The sequence below is a fragment of the Lynx canadensis genome, chromosome X (genome assembly GCF_007474595.2).
Source record: "Lynx canadensis isolate LIC74 chromosome X, mLynCan4.pri.v2, whole genome shotgun sequence".
In the NCBI taxonomy this organism is placed as follows: Eukaryota; Metazoa; Chordata; class Mammalia; order Carnivora; family Felidae; genus Lynx; species Lynx canadensis.
Window position 1 is genome coordinate 69,835,953 of NC_044321.2, and position 22,461 is coordinate 69,858,413.

The 22,461-nt window shown below is 37.1% G+C and overlaps 1 protein-coding gene across 2 annotated transcripts in view; it reads right to left on the reverse strand.

The window, feature by feature from the left end:
- Window positions 1-22,110, reverse strand: part of CHM (CHM Rab escort protein) — a 272,466-nt gene extending 250,356 nt beyond the window's left edge. For both annotated transcript variants that reach the window (XM_030305231.1, XM_032592095.1), the window contains exon 1: window positions 22,052-22,110. In XM_030305231.1, coding sequence (XP_030161091.1) covers window positions 22,052-22,100 — 49 coding nt within the window. In that variant the 5' untranslated portion in view covers window positions 22,101-22,110. The remainder of the gene's footprint in view (window positions 1-22,051) is intronic.
- Window positions 22,111-22,461: the final 351 nt, after the last annotated feature.

Here is a 22,461-nt window from a genome sequence, read left to right on the forward strand (position 1 = left end):
GGTAACACAAATAAATCTGTGACAGTCCTGAAAGCCAAAGAACCCCTAAACTAGGCACTCACTGGAAACTTGGCAGGCCATTTGAGTACAACAGTGGAAATTGGGAGGAATTTTGCAGGCTCCAACCTATGCATGAGTACAAAAGAACCCCTGGGAGTGCTAGGGTAGTTGGGGGAGTGGGCGGTTGAGTTGGGCCTTAGAAACATAGGAAACCAATTAAGCAAACTCTCCCTCTAGATAAACCCCTGCACTGAGAAGTAACTATTGGAAATCTAATCCAAAATCATAAGAACAGGAAAAATAGGGGGAAAGGAAAGAGAAGCTCCATACAAAACTAGGGGAAGGTAACACAGCCAGCAGGATCTCAGGCTGTTTCTATTACTTTGGGAAACAAAGAAAAGAGAGATCTAGAACAGTGGTTTTAGAAAAGCTTTCCTGGTTCACACTCCCGAGTGAAAGAACATAAAGAAGTTTGATGTAAAAATGAGCAAAGCAAAAAGGATCTTAGTTGAGAATCCTATTAATTGTAAATACACACACACACACACACACACACACAGATTAAGGAGTAAAAAAATAACCTATTCAATATAAAATCCTATAATACAATGAGTAATCTTATTGAATGTAAAAAAATTACAGAATAAGGACTGAAATAATATCCGAGACAATGAAATAACGGCATGCCAGAAAGAGATGCTCACAAAATAAATGAAAACCACAAACCATGGTAATATAAGCTAAAACAATGAAAGAAATATAAGAAAATGATAGATCTGGAGGTTTTGGTGAGGAAGATGGCGGCCTAGGAGGACGCTGGGCTCACCGCGTCCTGCTGATCACTTAGATTCCACCCACACCTGCCTAAATAACCCAGAAAACCGCCAGAAGACTACCAGAATGGATTCTCCGGAGCCAAGCGTAGACGAGAGGCCCACGGAAGAGGGTAGGAAGGGCAGAGAGGCAGTGCGCTACAGGCACTGGCAGGAGGGAGCCTGGGTGGTGGAGGGGCAGCCCGCCCTGCAAGGCAGAGCCCTAGAGTCTGGCTTACAAAAGTGGAGGGGCTGGACTGCGTGAGCTCTGACAGCCAGCGGGGCTTCACTCATATGACGACTTTAAGAAACAAAACAGATGAACTTAAGGGAAGGGAAACAAAAATAATATAAAAACAGGGAGGGGGACAAAACATAAGAGACTCCTATGGAGAACATAAAGAGGGTTACTGCAGGGGTTGTGGAGTGGAGATGGGCTAAATGGGTAAGGGGTATTAAGGAATATACCCCTGAAATCATTGTTGCACTACATGCTAACTTGGATGTAAATTAAAAAAATAAATTAATTAAAAATAAATTTAAAAAATTTTTTAAAAAAAGAAATAAAAAACAAGAACGGAGCATTACAGCAAAGAAACAGAATGGTAAATGTCTTAGGAAAAACTGAAGAGGTAAACAAGGGCATGAAGGTACTGTAGTTATGGTTAAAAAGGAGAGGCCTTACATTTTAGATATATATTAAAAAATTTACAGAGAATATAATATCTTGAATTTACTTAAAAATAATTTAAGGATGGATAGTGTAATGAGAAAATGGAAGGGAAAAATGGAATGGAATAGGGAACATTAAATCACCCATAAATTGATAAATGTTAGAACTGGGAGATTGGTACATGGGGGTTATTTTAGTCTACTTTTTCATGTTTGAAGTTTTCCATAATAAAAAGATTTAAAAATAAAATTTAGTACCAAATTTTTGACAGCTAATGAAAGCTGGGGCCTATCAAATAATCTCTTGGAAAGCTGACATTTAGTATTCAGTTTTTACTAACATGGAGAAAAACAGATCAACTCAAGTTCTCTTAATGATAAAAGTTTTACTAAGTAATGTAAATACTTACTAAAACCTTACAGGAAATGAAATAAGCAGATTCCACCAGAATTAAATTTTACTTGATTTTCCTTATACTAATATTTCTGTTGTATCAATTTAAGTAACCAAAATTATCTTTTTCTAAAATTTATTTATTTATTGAGAGAGAGAGTGCATGCATGCAAGTGAGCAGGGGAGGGGCAGGGAGAGAGGGGGAGAGAGAGAATCCCAAGCAGGCTCCATGCTGTCAGCACAGAGCCCCACTCGGGACTCAATCCCAGAACCCATGAGCCAAAATTAAGAGTCAGACGCTTAACCGACTGAGCCACCCCAGTGCTCCCCAGAATGATTTTTTCACAGCAAAGAATATCCCAGGTAAGCTCCCTTCAACCTTAATATTTAACTTGTGATGAAGAAAATAAACTTTCTGTGTTCAGAACATATTTTATTGTATGCCAAGAAGAAAAGTGAACTTAACTGCATTACTTGGTAAGCTATGAAACGAAATGATGTAAGAGACTGTGTACTCATTCCAAGAGTGCTATAATCATGAAACAAATAATCTTCTTCCCTTATTTAAAATCCTATCATGAAATCTAGTTTTTAAAAAGTAGAGAAAAACAAACTATAAGCCTTATAAACTAAATTTGAAAGGACTTCTGAATTTGTTTGTTCAAGCCATATAACATTCTATAAAGTAAAAACACTTCAAATTTCAAATGTACTCTCATTATGTATTGAAGAGAAAACTGGCTACATATCATTTAGAAAACATTAAGAATAATTATTTTATCCTTATTAAAAGCTGAACAGTGATTGCATTGAGTTTACTAAAACAGTTGAAGGATAAAGTTTTATTTAATGAAAATTACCACTTTATTTCATTAAGAATTTAATTAGGGCTGGGGCGCCTGGGTGGCTCAGTCGGTTAGGCATCCGACTTTGGCTCAGGTCATGATCTCGCAGTTTGTGAGTTCAGGCCCTGCGTGGGGCTCTGTGCTGACAGTTCAGAGCCTGGAGCCTGTTTCGGATTCTGTGTCTCCCTCTCTCTCTCTGACCCTCCCCCGTTCATGCTCTGTCTCTCTCTGTCTCAAAAATAAATAAACGTTAAAAAAAAAAAATTAAAAAAAAAAGAATTTAATTAGGGCTGCTCAAGAGAAGGAAGAGCAAACAGTCCATGGACATATAGTCTGGAAACAGCCATCTGAGGAGCGCCTGGAACACACAGTAGGGAGATTATTTGTTCATCTCAGAGTAAGTCCCTAAGAGGCAGCATTTACAGAGAGAATGGCAGGTGCCATTTCCCTCTGGGCCAGATGGACTTAACAGATACATTTAGAACATTCCATCCTAGGGGGCGCCTGGGTGGCTCAGTCGGTTGAGCAGCCGACTTCGGCTCAGGTCACGATCTTGCACTCTGTGAGTTCGAGCCCCGCGTCGGGCTCTGTGCTGACAGCTCAGAGCCTGGAGCCTGTTTCAGATTCTGTGTCTCCCTCTCTCTGACCCTCCCCCGTTCATGCTCTGTCTCTCCCTGTCTCAAAAATAAATAAACGTAAAAAAAAAAAAAAAAATTAAAAAAAAAAAAAAAGAACATTCCATCCTAAAACAGCAGAATGCACACTGATTCCAACTGCACATGGAACATTCTCCAAAACAGATCACATACTAGCCCATAAGACAAACCTCAACAAATCCAAGACCAAAGTCATACCATGCATCTTGTCTGACCTCAGACTATGACACTAAAAGAACCACAAGAAAAAAATCTGGAAAAACTACAAATAAATGGACATTAAACAACATGCTACTAAATAATAAATGGGTCAACGAGAAAATCAAAAAAGAATTTAAAAAGTACATGGAAACAAATGAAAATGAAAACACAATGGTCCAAAACATTTATGATGCACCAAAAGTGGTTCTAAGAGGAAAGTTTACAATAAAGGCCTACCTCAAAAGCTAGAATAATCTTAAATACACAACCTAACCTTACACCTAAAAGAGCTAGAAAAAGATCAAAACCTAAAATCAGCAGAGGTAGGGAAATAATGAAGATTAGAACAGAAATAAATAATATAGAAACAAATAATATAGAAACAAAACAAAATAAACAACAAAAAACAGATCAAATGAAACCAGAGGATGGTTCTTTGAAAAATATCCTTAAAATTGATAAACCTCTAGCCAGACTTATCAAGAAAAAAAGAGAAAGGACTCAAATACACAAAATCACAAATGAGAGAGGAGAAATAACAACCAACACTACAGAAATACAAACAATTCTAAGAGAATATTAAAAAATTACATGCCAACAAACTGAGCAATCTGGAAGAAATGGGTGAATTCCTAGAAACATACAAATTTCAAAACTGAAACAAGATAAAATACAAAATTTGAACAGACTGATAACCTGCAAAGAATGAGCCCATACTAAAAACCTCCTACCAAAAGTCCAGACCAGATGGCTTCACAGGTACATTCTACCAAACATTTGAAGGAAAGTTAACACCTATTCCTCTCAAACCATTCCAAAAAAATTGAAAAAAGAAAACTTTGAAATTCATTTTATGAGGCCAACATTACCCTGATACTAAAACCAGATAAAGACTCAACAAAAAAAGCAAACTATAGGCCAATATCTCTGATAAACATAGATTTGCATCTAACAAAGTATCACTAAACCAAACCCAACAATAGAATAAACATCATTAATCATGATCAAGTGAGATTTATTCCTGGGTTGCAAGAGTGGTTCAATAACCACAAATCAATCAATGTGATGTATCACATCAATAAGAAGAAGGATAAAACCATATGATCATTTTTTTTAAGTTTATTTGAGAGAAAGCAAGCACACACACATGCAGAGAAGGGGCAGAGACAGAGGGAAAGACAAAGTTTCAAGGAAGCATCACACTGTAAGCATGGAGACTGACACAGGGCTCCATGAGGGGCACAAACCCAGGAACTGTGAGATCATAACCTGAGCCAAAACCAAGAGCCTGACACTTAACTGACTGAGCCACTCAGGCACCCCCATAGGATAATTTCAATAGAGACAGAAGAAGCATCTGACACAGAACATCCATTCATGATAAAAAGCCTAAAGTAGGTCTAGAGGCAACATACCTCAACATAATAAAGGCCATAAATATGAGAAACTCACAGCTAACATCATCCTTAATGGGGAAAAACTGAGAGCTTTTTCCCAAAGGTCAGTAACAAGACCAGGATGTCCACTCTCACCCCTTGTATTCACCATAGAACTAAAATCCTAGCCATAGCAATCAGACAACAAAAAGAAATAAAAGCCATCAAAATGGGTAAGAAACAAGTAAAACCTTGACTACTTGCAGATGACATGATACTATATATATACAAGGGTGGCTCAGTCAGTTGAGCTTCTGACTTCAGCTCAGGTCATGGTCTCGCACTTCGTGAGTTCGAGCTCCGCGTCGGGCTCTGTGCTGACAGCTCAGAGCCTGGAGCCTGCTTCAGATTCTGTATCTCTCTCTCTCTCTCTCTCCCCCTCCCCTGTTCATGCTCTGCCTCTCTCTGTCTCTCAAAAATAAAAAAAAAATGTTAAAAATTTTTAAAAAAATAATAAATAAAAACTCCACCAAAAACCTGCTAGAACTAATGAGAAAATTCAGTAAAGTCACACAATATAAAATTAATGTACAGAAATCTGTTGCATTTCTATACATCAATAATCTAGAAAGAGAAATTAATAATTCCATTTCCAATTACACCAAAATAAAAAAGACACCTAGAAATAAACTTAACCACAGAGGTGAAAGACCTGTACTCTGAAAACTATAAAACATTGATGAAAGAAATTCAATATGACACAGAGAAATGGAAAGACATTCCATGCTCATGGACTAAAAGAAATATCGTTTAAATGTCTATAATACCCAAAGCAATCTACACGTTTAATGCAACCCTTGCCAAAATACCACCAAAATGTTTCACAGAGCCAGAACAATCCTAAAATTTGTGTGAAACCACAAAAGACCCTGAATAACCAAAGCAACCTGGAAAAAGAAAAGCAAAGCTTAGTCATCAAATTCCAGGCTTCAAATTATATTACAAATTTATAGTAATCAAAACAGTATAGTACTAGCACAAAAATAGACACATAGATCAATGGAATAGAATAGAAAAACCATGGGGCACCTGGGTGGCTCAGTCAGTTAAGTGTCCAACTTCAGCTCAGGTCATAATCTCGCAGTTCATGAGTTCAAGCCCCGCATTCAGCTCTGTGCTGACAGCTCAGAGTCTGGAGCCTGCTTCAGATTCTGTATCTCCCTCTCTCTCTGCCCTTCCCCCACTCTTGCTCTGTCTCTGTCTCTCTCTCAAAAATAACCATTAAAAAAAAAATCAAAAAAAAATAGAAAACCCAGAAAGGAACCCATAACCCTATGGTTAACTAATATTTGACAAAGCAGGAAAGACTATCCAATGGGAAAAAGACAGCATCTTCAACAAATGGTGTTGGGAAAACCGGACAGCAACATGCAAAATAATCAAACTGGACCACTTTCTTAAACTATACACAAAAGTAAATTCAGAATGGATCAAAGACCTAAATGTAAGACCTAAAACCACAAAAATCTGAGAGTAGAACACAGGTAGTAACCTCTTTGACACCAGCCATAGCAAGTTTTTTTCTGGATATGTCTCCTGAAGCATGGGAAACAAAAGCAAAAATAAGCTTTTGGAACTACATCAAAATAAAAAGCTTCTGCACAGTGAAGGAAAACAATCAACAAAACCAAAAGGCAACCTACAGAATGGGAGAAGATATTTGCAAATAATATATCTGATAAAGGGTTAGTATCCAAAATCTATAAAGAATTTATAAAACTCAACACCTGGAAAACAAATAATCTAATTAGAAAATGGCCGGAAGACATAAACAGTCATTTCTCTAAAGAAGATATCCAGATGGCCAACAGACACATGAAAAGCTACTTACCGCCACTAATAAGTGGAAAATGCAAATCAAAACCACAACGTGGTATCACTTCACACTTGACAGAATGGCTAAAATCAACAACACAAGAAACAACAGGTGTTGGTAAGGATGTAGAGAAAGGGAAACCTTCCTGCACTGTTGGTGGGAATGCAAACTGGTGCAGCCACTGTGGAATACAACATGGAGGTTCCTCAAGAAGTTAAAAATAGAACTAAAATGGGGCCACTGGGTGGCTCAATTAAGCGCCCAACTCTTTATTTTGGCTCAGGTCATAGATCTCATAGTTTATGGGATCGAGCCCCATGTCGGGCTCTGCGCTGGCACCGTGGAGCCTTCTTGGGACTCTCTCTCCCTCTCTCTATGCTCCTCCACCCCACTCACTTGCTCTCGCTCTCTCTCAAGTAAAAAATAAATAAATAAATAAACTTAAAAAAATACAACCACCCTATGATCCATCATTCTACTAGTATTTATCAAAAAAATACAAAAACACTAATTCAAAGGGATACATGTACCCCTCTGTTTATTGCAGTATTATTTACAATAGCCAAGTTATGGAAGCGTCCCAAGTGTCCATCAACTGATAAATAGATAAAAAATATGTAGTATATATATACAATGGAATATTATTTAGTCATAAATAAGAATGAAACTTTGCCATTTGCAAGGATGTGGATAGAGCTAGGAAGTATAATGTAAGGCAGATAACTCAGAGAAAGAGAAATACCATATTATTTCACTCACTTGTGAAATTAAAAAACAAACAATACAAATGAGCAAAAGGAAATACATAGAAAGAAACCAAGAAACAGACTCCTAACTATAGAGAACAAAGAGATGGTTACCAAAGGGGTGGTGGTTGAGGTATGGGTTAAATAGGTGATGGAGACTGAGGAATGCACTTGTAGTGATGAGCACTGGGTGATGTATGGAGTTGTTGAACCTGAAACTAATATAACCATGTATGTTAACTAACTGGAATTAAAATAAAAACTTAAAACACTTTTAGTTTAAAAATAATAACAGTAACAAAATGCCTAAAAAGCAGCATGACAGCTACATTTCTTTTTCATTTTCTCTTACATTGCAAATATGATACAGCACTAAAGAAAATATTTTAATCATACATAACCTGACCTCTAACAATTTTTCATTTTTCCCTTACTTTTCAGTCTTTGTCCACATGTATACATAGGGCCGAAATTGAAACACAGAGGGGTTAAGTAATTTGTCCAAAGTCATATACCCAAAAAATGTCAAGTTAATATTGGAACCTAGCCATGCTGCCTCAAGTCTGTACTCTTTTTTTTTTTTTTCAACGTTTATTTATTTTTGGGACAGAGAGAGACAGAGCATGAATGGGCGAGAGGCAGAGAGAGAGGGAGACACAGAATCGGAAACAGGCTCCAGGCTCTGAGCCATCAGCCCAGAGCCCGACGTGGGGCTCGAACTCACGGACCGCGAGATCGTGACCTGGCTGAAGTCGGACGCTTAACCGACTGCGCCACCCAGGCGCCCCTGTACTCTTTTTTTAAGTTTATTTATTTTGAGAGACAGAGAGAGAGAGTGAGAGTGGGGGAGGGGTAGAAAGAGAAAGGGAGAGAGAGAATCCCAAGCAGGTTCCATGCTGTCAGCACAGAGCCTGATGTGGGGCTCAGACTCACCAACTGTGAGATCATAACCTGAGCCAAAATCAAGATTCTGATGCTTAACCGACTGAGCCACCCAGGCACCCCTCAAGTCTGTACACATTTTTTAAAACTTTTTTTAATCTTTATTTATTTTTGAGAGAGACCGAGTGTGAGTGGGGAAGGGGCAGCGTGAGAGGGAGACATAGAATCCAAAGCAGGCTCCAGGCTCTGAGCTGTCAGCAGAGCCCAACGCAGGGCTCTAAGTCATGAACCATGAGATCATGACCTGAACTGAAGTCGGATGCTTAACCAACTGAGCAACCCAGGCATCCCGAGTCTATACCCTTAAGTAGTATATGACATCTAAATCTCTTTGCCCATCCCCACCAGGCAAGCTTACAATTAATTCAATTTCCTGAATGACTTGATTTTCAGAAATGAGTAGTCTAACCGGTAGACACCAATAATGCTAGAAAGGTGTTTCCTTTTATGAATTATTAAATTGGCATTCAGTGGCAGCTACTCAGTGTAGAAGAAATCAAAGAACTAAGAATCAAAGATAAAAACTTTTGCAAGGCCTAATGAAAACACTTATTTATATAAAACTTACTGATGGTAAAATAATTATGTGAATAGTTGGTATCAAATCAAATATTTGTACAGTGCTAAATTACCAATACACAGATTATTTTCAATACACAGTGAAAAACATACCCATACAAATCGAAGAATCAGATTGTCATCATCCTAATCCAGGGTTAATCTTAGCAACACTCATGGTGGATCAACCAGATATGATGTGTGTTCTGGTATGATCCAACATAATATCCAATCACTAAGAATAAATTCTAGCCAAAAATGTTAACCTGAATCCATCAAGCCTTTAGGTATAATTCTCAGTTTACAGGAAAAACATAGGCTAGAGGAATAAGGTAACTGATACCACAAGGAAGAAAGCAGCCAAATCCAAAAGGCAGAACATTCTGTACGATCACTGGCCCAGTCTCAACATTCCAGTCATCGTTAAAAATTAAAAAAAGGAACAACAACAACTATGCTAGGATAAAACAGACTTACAGGACACTAAAAACCAGAAGCAAAGTATAATACTGAATTGGACACATATTTATAAATATCAACTATGAAGGGTATTTGGGGATGGAAGTTTGTAGAAAGTTAAATATAGTCTGTGTACTGTAGATAAAAATGTACTATAATGGATAGAAACGTGAGGATTATTGACTGAAAAAGTTGCAGAATGATATGTACAGATGATCTTACTTTATCATGGATATATTTTTAACATTACATATTTCCTGGGTTGGGGGAGGCTTGAAAAACTGTAAACCAAAGGGCAAATATATAATTACTTTGGGAAATAGGCATAACCTACTGAAGTTGGAAGATCTGTAAACCTAGTACTACACAGTAGTAGTCAGCATGTGTGTATGTACGTGTGTGTGGTGTGTGTATGCGAGTACATGTGAGTGGGGGGGGGATTACATCTGTATGCATCTGTACAGATGAATCTCACAAGCATAACACTGGTCAATAAAAGCAACTCACAAAAAGAATACATACAATAGAATTCCAAAAGTTAGACAAGGGTCAAAAACAGGTAAGGCAATATATTTTTTAGAGATACATACCCATGTAATAAAAACACCTTAAAAAATACAAGGGAACAATACAGCTTATCATAATGGTTACATCTGTGGGAAAGGAAGAGAATATAAATGATGGTGGTACACACAGGGAGCTTCTAAAGTCTGGTAATGTTCTGGTTATGGTCTTTTTACTTGGGTCATACATACGCACCATTCATTTTATTATTGTTCACTGAAATAAATATACACACACATATACACATATTTCACTTGTACGTATGATGTTTTATAATAAAATTAAAGCTGTGTACCAGATCTTGGGCCACATTGTAAGACTGCCCATTCCACCAGTTAGCTGGCCTCCTGGGAGATTTCAGAGCTCTTTAATATAGAATTTTTATATTATTTTCAAATTTCACTATGATAAGCAGCTTTAAAATAGATGTCACTTTGGTAGCTTTTAACTCTACTGAATGATTTTCTCAAATTCTCAGATCTGGAGTTACTGAGTCTAAGGGAATAAACACACTTACAATTCTCAGTACAAACTGTCAAATTACTTTTCCCAAATATTGTCCCAATTTATAATATCATCATATTAATTGAATACAACTTCACTGACAACTCATTGTTACTTTTAATTTAGTGTTTTTAATTTTTAAATTATTTTGAATTCAACTATTAGGAAACAATATTTTCCCAGCAGTTTGCTGACTATTTCTATCTTCTCTTTATATTTTCTGCCCATTTGTCTAAAGAGATCTTGATATTTTTCATATAAACTTGAAGGTACTCATTATCTGTAATTAGTCCTGTTAGGAGTTGCAAATATTCCTATTCTGTTTTTTTTCTTTGGTTTTCTATTTTTCAAAGTAGATGCTATAATTTTCAATATATTAAATATTATCTTTTGTTTTTTCAGATTTCAAAGAGGAAAAGTTATCCTTTCCCTACAGATCAGATGACTCAATCTATTCCTACTTTATAGTTCCCACTTTGAAAGAGACTATATGCTGAAAGAAACACAGATTATTGTCAGAAAGCCCCAAAATTGATCATACGGTAAAAAAAAAAAAAAAAAAAAAAAAAAAAAATTAAGTTTACTTATTTAAGAGACAGAGCGAGTGAGCGAGTGAACACATGCACAAGAGCAGGGGAGGGGCTAAGAAAGAGGGAGAGAGAATCCCAAGCAGGATCTGTGCTGGAAGAGCACAACACAGAGCTGATCTCACAAACCGCGAGATCATGACCTGAGCTGACTGAACTGAAAGCAATAGTCAGAGGCTTAACTGACTGAGTCACCCAGGCGTGCCACTCCCCCACAAAAAAAAAAGAAAATTGTAATTTCAGTTCAATGGTGTAAGAACAGTTAATTAGATCAATGGTGTTAGAATAACTGGCTGGTGATTTAGAGGGGGGAAAAACACTCGTACTCTACAACAAAGTAAATTTCAAGTGAATTTAAATTTAAATGTAAAAAATAAAATATTGAAAAATAAACTGAGTTAATATTTACTTAATCTTGGAGGGGAAGGCTTTTTATGCATATCTCCAAAGGCAGTTAACAAAAGTAACACAAGTTATATGTAAAACTAGTGAAATCTGAATGAGGTCAGTGGGTAAGGTCAATTTCCTGTTTATGATTTATCCAAAATTTTACTTGCCACATACATACTGTGAAGTATATGCAGGATCTTCTCATTAATAAAGTGAGAACTTACCACTGCATGTGAGTCTATAATTATCTCTAAATAAAAACTTGTAACAAGGACACTGGGAAGGCCATTTGGTTGACATGGAATGATGTTCAAGACATACTGTGAGGTGAAAAATAGCTTTCAAAATAGTGTCTGATACACTTTTATAAACACAGGAAAATATACATACATCTATACACACAAACCGAGAAAACGTCTGGAAGTAAATATATAAAAGTGCTATTATTATGTTAATAACACAGCCCTTGGAGGAAAAAGATATTACCATATTCATTCTGCCAATTAAGATGCATCCATTGTAAATTCTGACAAACACTGAAAATTGTAGGAACCAAAAGAATAGTCAACCAAAAAAAGACAAGCTTCAAAAATAGGACAATGAGTCCAATACTTGATCTTGAAAATTTAATTTGCAAGTGAAGAAAACTAAAAAAGAAAGACATAAAATGGCAAGCTCCAGCACAGGCACAAGCAGCCTATATGTCATTTTTAACAATGATTTTATTTCAGTGGTTAATTATGTATCTTGAAATCAATGAAAACAGATTATTGCTTGAAATTTGACTGTATTCTCAGATCCCATTTTTTTTTTTACCATTACTTTAGTGGCTGTGATTTTTTTCCCTCAGTTTTAAGGAATAATACAACCATGTCATGCAATTCACCTTCATCAAAATGTTGGCAGGCCGATAGAGATTTCATGATGCTGTCAATGATAAGTTAATACCACAAGACTTTGTTGGCATCAGGATTTTAATGTCAACAATGGTGACTCCTAGAAAATGAAGCAACTGCCACCCACAAAGCTAGGGCATACTAATATAATATTTATAATATTATTTGCAAATGACATATCAGATAAAGGGTTACTATCCAAAATCTATAAAGAAGTGATCAAACTCAACACCCAAAAAACAATCCAGTGAAGAAATGGGCAAAAGACATGAATAGACACTTCTCCAAAGAAGACATCCAGATGGTCAACTGACACATGAAAAAATGCTCAACATCACTCATCATCAGGGAAATACAAATCAAAACCACGGGGTACCACCCACCTCACACCTGTCAGAATGGCTAACATTAACAACTCAGGCAACAGATGTTGGCGAGGATGTGGAGAAAGAGGATCTCTTTTGCATTGTTGGTGGGAATGCAAGCTGGTGCAGCCACTCTGGAAAACAGTATGGAGGTTCCTAAAAAATTAAAAATACAACTACCCTATGACCCAGCAATTGCACTACTAGGTATTTATCCAAGGGATACAGGTGTGCTGTTTCAAAAGGGCACATGCACCCCCATGTTTAAAGCAGCACTATCAATAACAGCTAACATATGGAAAGAGCCCAAGTGTCCATCGATGGATGAATGGATAAAGATGTGGTATATATACAATGGAGTATTACTCGGCAATCAAAAAGAATGAAAGCTTGCCATTTGCAACTACATGGATGGAACTGGAGGGGATTATGCTAAGTGAAATTAGTCAGTCAGAGAGACAAAAATCTTATGACTTCACTCATATGAGGACTTTAAGAGACCAAACAGATAAACATAAGGGAAGGGAAACAAAAATAATATAAAAACAGGAGGGGGACAAAACATAAGAGACTCTTCAATATGGAGAACAAACAGAGGATTACTGGAGGGGTTGTTGGGGGGGGAGGGGAATGGGCTAAATGGGTAAGAGGCATTAAGGAATCTACTCCTGAAATCACTGTTGCACTATATGCTAACTAACTTGGATGTAAATTAACAAAATAAATAAAATACTAAAAAAATATATATTGGTAGTATAAGGTATTTTTCTACTTGGAAGAATCCTACAAGCTCAATGTAATAAGAGAGTTTTAGCTACAGTAACTCCAGTCTTAATAGTTTGACCTAGGTTAAACTTAACTAAGACTTAGGTTACATATTTGTAAAATGGAGATTAACTGTATTCACTACAGACAGGGTTATTGTGAGAATCCGAGGAAATGATGCGTTTTAAGATGGGGCGCCCTGGGTGGTTCAGTCAGTTAAGCATCGGACTTCAGCTCAGGTCATGATCTCATGGTTCATGGGTTCAAGCCCCACATCAGGCTCTGTGCTGACAGCTCAGAGCCTGGAGCCTGCTTCAGATTCTGTGTCCTCCTCTCTCTTTGCCCCTCCCCCACTTATGACAGCATGCATTCTATTTCTCTCAAAAATAAACATTAAAAAAAAATTTTTAAAAGAGCTTAGAACAGTACTTGCATATGTTTCATATATTTGTTTAACAGTATGTTGTATGTGCTGAAATTCTCTGTCATCTATTTGGCTTATATACCTCATGCCAAAGTAATACAGTTCATAGAAAAATAAGGGTTAGAACTCACAATTCAGTAAGTCACGGGAATGAAAGGCAGAGAGCATAAGGAACACAGTCGATGATACTGTAATAGCAATGCAATGAGACAGATGGTAACTACACTTATGGTGAACATAGTGTAATATATAAACTTGTCAAATCACTAAATTGTAAATCTGAAACTAATGTAATTGTGTCGACTATACTCAAATAAATTTTTTTATTTAAAAAAGAACTCACAACTCAGCATCTTCCTAATATGCCCTATATCTGTAAATAAAGCCCTATTTCTCTATACTTTAGCTTGTGTAAACTTTTCTATAATAATTATTTTAAACTCATATATAGAAAAGTAGTTTGTGCACCTGGGTGGCTCAGTTGGTTGAGCATCTGACCCTTGATTTTGGCTTGGGATATAATCCCAGGGTTCCGAGATCGAGCCCCACTTCTGGCTCTGTGCTGAGTGTGGAGCCTGCTTAGGGTTCTATCTCTCCCTTTGTCCCCCTCCCCCGCTTGCACTCAAAAAAAAAAAAAAAAGGAGGAAGAAGACAAGAAAAAAGAAAAAAAGAAAGTAGTTTCAACAAATGTACAAATGTGGATCACAGATATATGATCCAAACATTTCAAAGCAATATAAATGATTAAAACTCCATTAACCAATAGCCACTGTAACTCAATGTGAACACTAGGCTGGAAAAAAAGATATGTTAGAACATTACATAAGGAAAAAAGTAGATGTTGGTACTATTCTAAAAGTGATATAAACCAAATTGGTCAAGTAGTATGACATTTTAAATTCTTGGTAAAATCCAATGAGATGAAATACCCTAATAAGTATTAATAACACTAATGCTAATAATACTTGCATACTGGCCAAGCTGTCCTTGATCTCTTATTGGCAAACTATTTTTTAAATAGCCTCAATATGATAATATGATGGCTGTCATAATCCTGCTTTGGAAAATCACTGTGTGATAAGTTATCATCTCTTTTTACACTGCCCTTTAATAAAATTATTAGAAAAGCAAAAACACAGTAAGTCAATGTTTCAAAGTATGCCTATTATTTTGGCCATGACTAAATAACCCCAAAATGTTTCCAATCTCTCTAGCATATTACACACACACACACACACACACACACACACACACACACACACACAGTGTTTTAATATATATGTTAATAAAAACTGATAGCGACTTTTGGTTGATTTTACTTTTAAAACCATTCATATACATAGCACGCACAACCTAACATTTTAGTTAAAAGACCATTGAAACTGAATAGCAGGTGATTTAGCATGAGTAACAGGTCAATTATACAGAATTGTAATTGTTTCTGTGCATTGGGATTTTATGTTAAACATGGGAATGTGATGGTGAGCAGCCATATTTGATTTTAATTGCTGCAGCTTGAGTTCTCTAAAACATCAGGAGAACACTAGAGAAAATGACATGAGGCAAGGGAGATGAAAATGATGCTGCAGAGGGAACTCTGGTAACAAATGTAGCTCTCTCTGAGGGATTGGCTATGATTTACAGGGAAGGATAAGCCTCTTCCAAAGAGTCTCCTCCAGCATTAGACAACTCCCTTTACTTTCCTCAGTACTGAAAGCAGAAAAGACATACTTTTCCATCAATAAATGCCTGAAGAATTGCAAACCATTTTTCAGAACAGCAAAATCTTTAGGCTTTCTTTAGCTCCTTCAACATTCTTACACTGACAAAGAAGCATTTCATACTATGCCCCAAAGAAGATAAATCTGTTCAAAATCTTTAAACAAAACAGGGGTGCCTGGGTGGCTCAGCTGGTTAAGTGTCTGGCTCTTGATTTCAGCTCAGGTCAGTAGTCTTATGGTTCGTAGGATCAAGCCCTGCATCGGGCTGACTGGCAGTGTGGAGCTGGCTTGGGATTCTCTCTGCCCCTCCCTGTGTACTCTCTCTCTCTTTCTCTGTTAAAATTAATAAATTAATTTAAAAAAACTTTAGACAAAATAAAATGACAAATAAAGCTGATAAATGAAAAAGAATAAAATAAAAATATACAAAACCTGTAAACCCAGATAAGAAATCTGTTAGAAACAGTAGTAATAGATGCACAATGAAAGGTCTTTCCTACCAATGAGCCAATGGGGAAGAGGACAATGACTCAGACACCTGAATCTTTCTTCTGCTTTCCATGAAGAGCCCTTCCTGAAAGCATTCAGGTAGCAATAGTGACGATAAAAGCACCTTGGGATAGAATTATGGGCCATAAAAATCAACTACATTTTCTGAGTATTTACTAAGCATTTTATAGGAATTATTTCATCGAATCCTTAACAGAGCTCTGTGAAGTTTGTTCTCATGTAGAGATAAGAATATTGAAACTTAGGCTTTAAGGAACATGTATGAGGTAGCACAAGAGGCACAGCTGATTCAAACCCAGTCTGTCTCACTTCAGAACTACATTGTCAATTACATTGCTCAAATGAGACACATACATGTCAAAGTCAATAAAATATAAGGATGGTATAGCATTTGTAAAACTAAAGGACTTTTGAAATACAATTACCATTACTATTCATTGTTACTCAGTTAATATCCTCTAGACTTTAAGACTTTTGGCTCCTGACCACCCCCCAAAAATGTGTATATAGTATACACGCTTGAATTTTATAGTGATTTATTATACATATATGAAATATTTGTTTCATAAAACTATACTCATCCTTACTACATGTAACATATTCTAATATATTCTATTCTTTTCTCTTAATGCTGGAATTAATTTCATGACCCACAAATAGGTGGCATCTTGCAATTACCAAAAAAAATAAACAAACAAAAACAAACTCAGCTCTGGACCATAAGTGCATGTATGTTTGGAAATACAAAGAGAAGTATGAACATCCTGTCATGTTAGAACTTCATATAGCCATCCTGAGAGAAGATTAAATAAAATATGTATGTGGGAAATCACTTAGCAGAGTCTGGCACAAAGGCATATTTGGTAAATATGTTTCCACGAAACCTCTTGCAGCACTACTGTCCCCAAACATTTAGAGAAGTGAAGCTACACCACCACCATCATAAGCATTATAGTCACTGAGCTGCCAGCCAAGGTTGACTTTTTGATTCTTAACCAACATCAAAGAATGGAAGTGTACTACCTACATGCCCTTCCTGATAAAAGCAACTTCTTGTTTCCAAAAAAATTTTTATGAGCCATTTTGATACAAAAATTTTTAAAGTATATTAAACACTGACTTGACTTCTTGAAAGGACTAGACAGAATTTAGCCTTTTCAAGGACACAGGGTCACACTTCTGCATGCACAATGGTGCAGAACACTCAACTTTACAACTAGTAGATAGGTCACCTAATTCAAATCTCCCACTTTACAGATGAACAAACTGGTATCCCAAGAGGAGATGCAATTTGTCCAAAGTCACCCAATAGAAAGGTCAAGTGATTCCCATCACACCATGCTGCCACATCTATTATTGTACTATGTCGAGCACTATCTAGCAAGGTAGTCACAATATAAGAACAATACTTTTGTAATGTCTCTTATATTTGTTATTTTGGTTATCTCATTTCTTTCCCCATAATCTTTAGCAATAAAACTCTTAAGTCAAAAAAGATCTAGAGGCACCTAGGTGGCTCAGTTGGTTAAGCGTCCAACTTCAGCTCAGGTCATGATCTCATGGTTCATGGGTTTGACCCAATTCAGGCTCTGTGATGACAGCTCAGAGCCTGGAGCCTGCTTTGGATTCTATGTCTCCCTCTCTCTCTCTGCCTCTCTCTCAAAAATAAACTTTAAAACAAAAAAGGATCTATGTTAGGGCACCTGGGTGGCTCAGTCAGTTAAGCGTCCAACTCTGGCTCAGGTCATGATCTCCTGGTTTGTGAGTTTGAGTCCCACATAGGGCTCTCTGCTGTCAAAGCAGGACCTGCTTCGGATCCTCTGTCTCCCTCTCTTTCTGCCCCACCTTGGCCTGCACGAGTGTGTTCTCTCTCTCTCGCTCTCTCTCTCTCTCTCAAAAACAAAAATTAAAATAAAAGGGATCTATGTGTTTATCCTCTGCAGGAAAAATTTTAAGCTAGCCCGTCTTAGGGAAAGAACTCCCAAAATATAATGTCTGTGGTGTACTTCAGAAAGAAAAGGGATGCAGACTGAATCACTATGTGGTCTTCAGAAAGCAAAAAGGATGCAATGAAAAGCCCACATTGGTTTAAGAACAAACAGTTCTGTGGATGTGACTGTCAGAAACCTCAACCAGTCTCTGAAAATAGGCAATATCGTAAACTTCACAAGGGCAGAGATTAAGTTCTCAGTAAATGTGAGTTGAATACTCTGAAAAATGAGTGTTTGTCACTACATAAACTGGTCCCAGGCCATTGTACTGTTGGATGTAGGCTTGCACTTCAGGTGTCTGTCTCTTCCCTTTCCTATTAAGACATGAACTGTCACTTATGTCTAATGACACCACCCAAATACAGCTTTTGTAGAAGTTGATAACACTGTATCTTCTAAATAGGATGTTTCTAATATGCTCTGAGAACACTATAATTATTTCTGAAATTAGAATAAATATGCTCTAATTAAGGGCCTGAAGGATTCCACTATGTAAGAAGCACGTCAATATTACCACAGCTCTCCTAACTTCCATCTTGCCTGCTCTTCTGTTGAATTGTTGGCTCTGAAGCAGACTGCAGTACAGAGGTTGCCTGATGTCACCTCCATTGAGGTGTTATGTTACTGGGACTATTTTTAACCTGAAACCAAGGATACTTCTCTGTAACCTACAAAATTATCATTCCAATGTCTTTTTAAACGGCAAAATGCCTTGAAAATGACGACTGTGTACCCCAACTGAAAGCCACTTTCTAGACACATCATTTATTTCCAGTTTTGTCCTCTCCTTTGAGACTCCAGTCAGCCTTCCTTCCTTTTTTCCTTTTTCTACTTTATTTTTCACAGTTCAAACACTTTATTTTATTCATCTGCCTTTGGGTGTCTGAGAGATATTTCCTGTATTTTGTAATCAAAAGGATATGGACATAACTAAGAAAATACATACAAAACTTTATCTTCCCATAATCTCTTCAAAACATGATCTTAAGGGAAATCTTATGATATGTAAAGTAAAAAACAAAAAACAGAAAAACACTAATCAAAGACAAAGGGATTTAAGTATTATCCACATGATTTTACTTGAAGCAATGGTCTCTTGATGACATAAACTAGAACTAAATTTACTAAAATAAAAATTACATTTCATAATCTACTTCTTCATGTTTGTGATACATGCATGATTAACTCTGCTTTTTTCAGTAAAACTGAATCTAAGAAATGCTACTTTTTCTAAGATTTACTCAAGCTAGTATTTAGTAATGCAAACATTTTTAAGGCTACTTTCAGCAAACTATTTCAAAAAAGAAATATTCCAAACACATTAAAAATAATTCCAATTAAAGATGAACATAAAGGAAGGGAAGCAAAAATAAGATAAAAACAGAGAGGGACACAAACCTTAAGAGACTCTTAAATACAGAGAACTGAGGGTTGCTGAATGGGTGTTGGGTGGGGGATGGGCTAAATGGGTGATGGGCATTAAGAAGGGCACTTGTTGGGATGAGCACTGGGTGTTGTATCTAGTGAGGAATCACTAAATTATATTCCTGAAATCATTATTACACTAGATGTTAACTAAATTGGATTTAAATAAATAAATTAAATAATTCCGATTAAATAATGATTGGAATTATTGAAGTCATTTGGGAAACAACTTTTAACTAATTTTTCCATCTTGACATGCCTAAAAACAAAGCTTCATAACATGAATTTATGCAATGTGCTTGATAAACTCAGAATATGTTCACCAGTAAGTGATATGAAAAACAACTTTTAAGATTAAATTCAAATAAGTTTTTCCCATACTTTGAGAAATATTACTCTCACTGGAACAAGTCTAAAATGAATCTTTTTTTTAAATACACCAGATGCCACCTAATTCAATTTTCTGGATCACACACAGCATCTTCCTACCTCTACCATAACAGACTCTAACAGAATGAAAATAGTTCATATTATGAACTGAACCAGAAAGCAAACTATTTATTATAAGAATTAGTAGCATTTAATAGGAATTAGCACTCTTATCAATTAAAATTTGAATCCAGATAGGAAAAAAATCTCTTAATGTTTCAAAAAAATTTAAAAACACCCCAACTTTCTAGGTAAAAAAAAAGGAAGGCAATAATATAGAATCCAAGTATGGTATTAACAACTATTCAAAAATGGATGTTCTTCTCAGTTTCAAAATAGAGTGGAGAGAACAAATGAATAGTCTATAGGCTCCTTCCAGCTCTCATCCAACATTTGTTCACAGCAGCTACAGACAAGTTATCTGCAGCCATGCAGTTTTCAGGATGGGAATAAACATGTCTTTGCTGTCCTGAGAACAATTACCCAAGTGCCACTACAATAAGAATTTTTGATTAGAAAACACCTGAAAGGACATCTAGTGTACCCTCTCTGTATTTAAAAACAAGGAAACTGAGGCTCAGAGCGATTAAATGCCCTAGTAATTCAAACAGGTATATTTAAATACCTGCAAGATCTAGTAATTTTTCCCAATTATTAGAGTATATTAGAGTTATATGGGTTAACTCTAAGGGTCTGAATCACTGATTCTCCTTCTGAGATGGAATGGGCCTTTGGAAATTTACCAGCTGTGTGATCTTGAGCACACTGCAACCTTTCTAACCCCAGTTTCCTCTTCTGTAAAGTGTAGAGAATACCTACTCTAACGAGGTGGTTGTGAGAATTGCATACGGCTTGTAAAGTGCTTAGCACATCGATTAGCAAATAATAAGCATTCAAAACCAGGTAGCTATAATTTTTACTCGGCCCTGGCAACATGGCTGCCCCTACTGTTTGAGAAAACAGCGAACTCCATTCATTAACACAATGGACAGGTATTCATCCACCAGAGCTTTTCCGGCCTACCACATTCTGCAAACAGCAGAAAACCCCACTCAACAACCTATTTCACCACATTTCAAATCCACCCTTTACACTGTTAAAAAACAAAATACTAACTGCTGACAAATGTCTTCTACCACAAGTGGTACTTTGAATTTGTCAACTAGATATTGAAGGGGATTTTCTGGCTCCACCCAAAACATGGAGAATAAATGATGTGAAAACAAGGGGAAGATAAGGTCACACACCTGAAATGGAATTCACAGAAGCTTCTTCTCAGCTCATTTAGTTGTGAGTAGATAGGTGGGTGTCAGAAAGCAAAACGCTACCTTTCAGCATCATAAAGCAGGAATAATGGCTACCTCAACAAAATACAATTCCCCAGGCCTCTCAACATAAAAGAATCCGTTTCCTGGTCCTAGTAATTAATACGCACACGAACAACACCTGAGCATCCTTCTCGAAAAACTGAAGGCTAAGCTGTATCCGAGCTGCAATACACCCTAGGACTACATAAATATATGAAAAACTCCTACTAAAGGGCGAGACAAAATTACGGAGAATATCGCCTTGAAATCAACAAGGTGGGGATCATGTTATGCCAAAAGGCGTCTCCATGGATAAAGTCCCGATCCTCCATTCTCATGACACTGCAAAACCCACCACCCTCTAAGGAAATTACAAGTACCACCCGCAGCAACCAACCTCAGCAATCGGCGTCGATCAGATCGACCCCTACTCAAACGGCGCTAAGTACCGTGGGTCCAAGCCCCTCCCTGGAGCTGCTAACTCCCGCGCTGACTCCACACTACCTCACTTCCTTCCAGTCCTCCCTACTATGCTCAACCCCCGGCATTTCTCACCAACCTTCGCCACTGACAGAAAAGGTAGGAACGAGATAGACTTCCTACACTTTGTTCGGGGAGTACCAGAGCCACACATACCCGTCCCTATTACGATCACGTCAAACTCCGAAGGGAGATTATCCGCCATCTTGAGAGAAAAGGTGTCATGTGACTATCGCTTGTGGAAATGAGATCAAGTCAGGCATTGCCCTGGTAGAAGGCGGAAGGGAAAACAGTGCATCCTGGATATTGTAGTTCTTGGGTGTCCGGTCCAGGTAGGCGGCTACAACATTTTATTTGAAATGTTTATGCGAATGTTAAAAGTTCAATTTATTTTCCAGGCAGAGTGCAGTGGCGCATTTAGCCTGGAGGTTTGAGGTAGTAATGAGGTGGAGATTTTCACTCTAGCTAGCTAGGATGAATGTGGGGAAACCTGGGTGTCCCTTGACGATGAAGCAAGAATTGGAATATATGAAGGGTGGAGTGAAATTGAAAGGGGATTGCTCTGT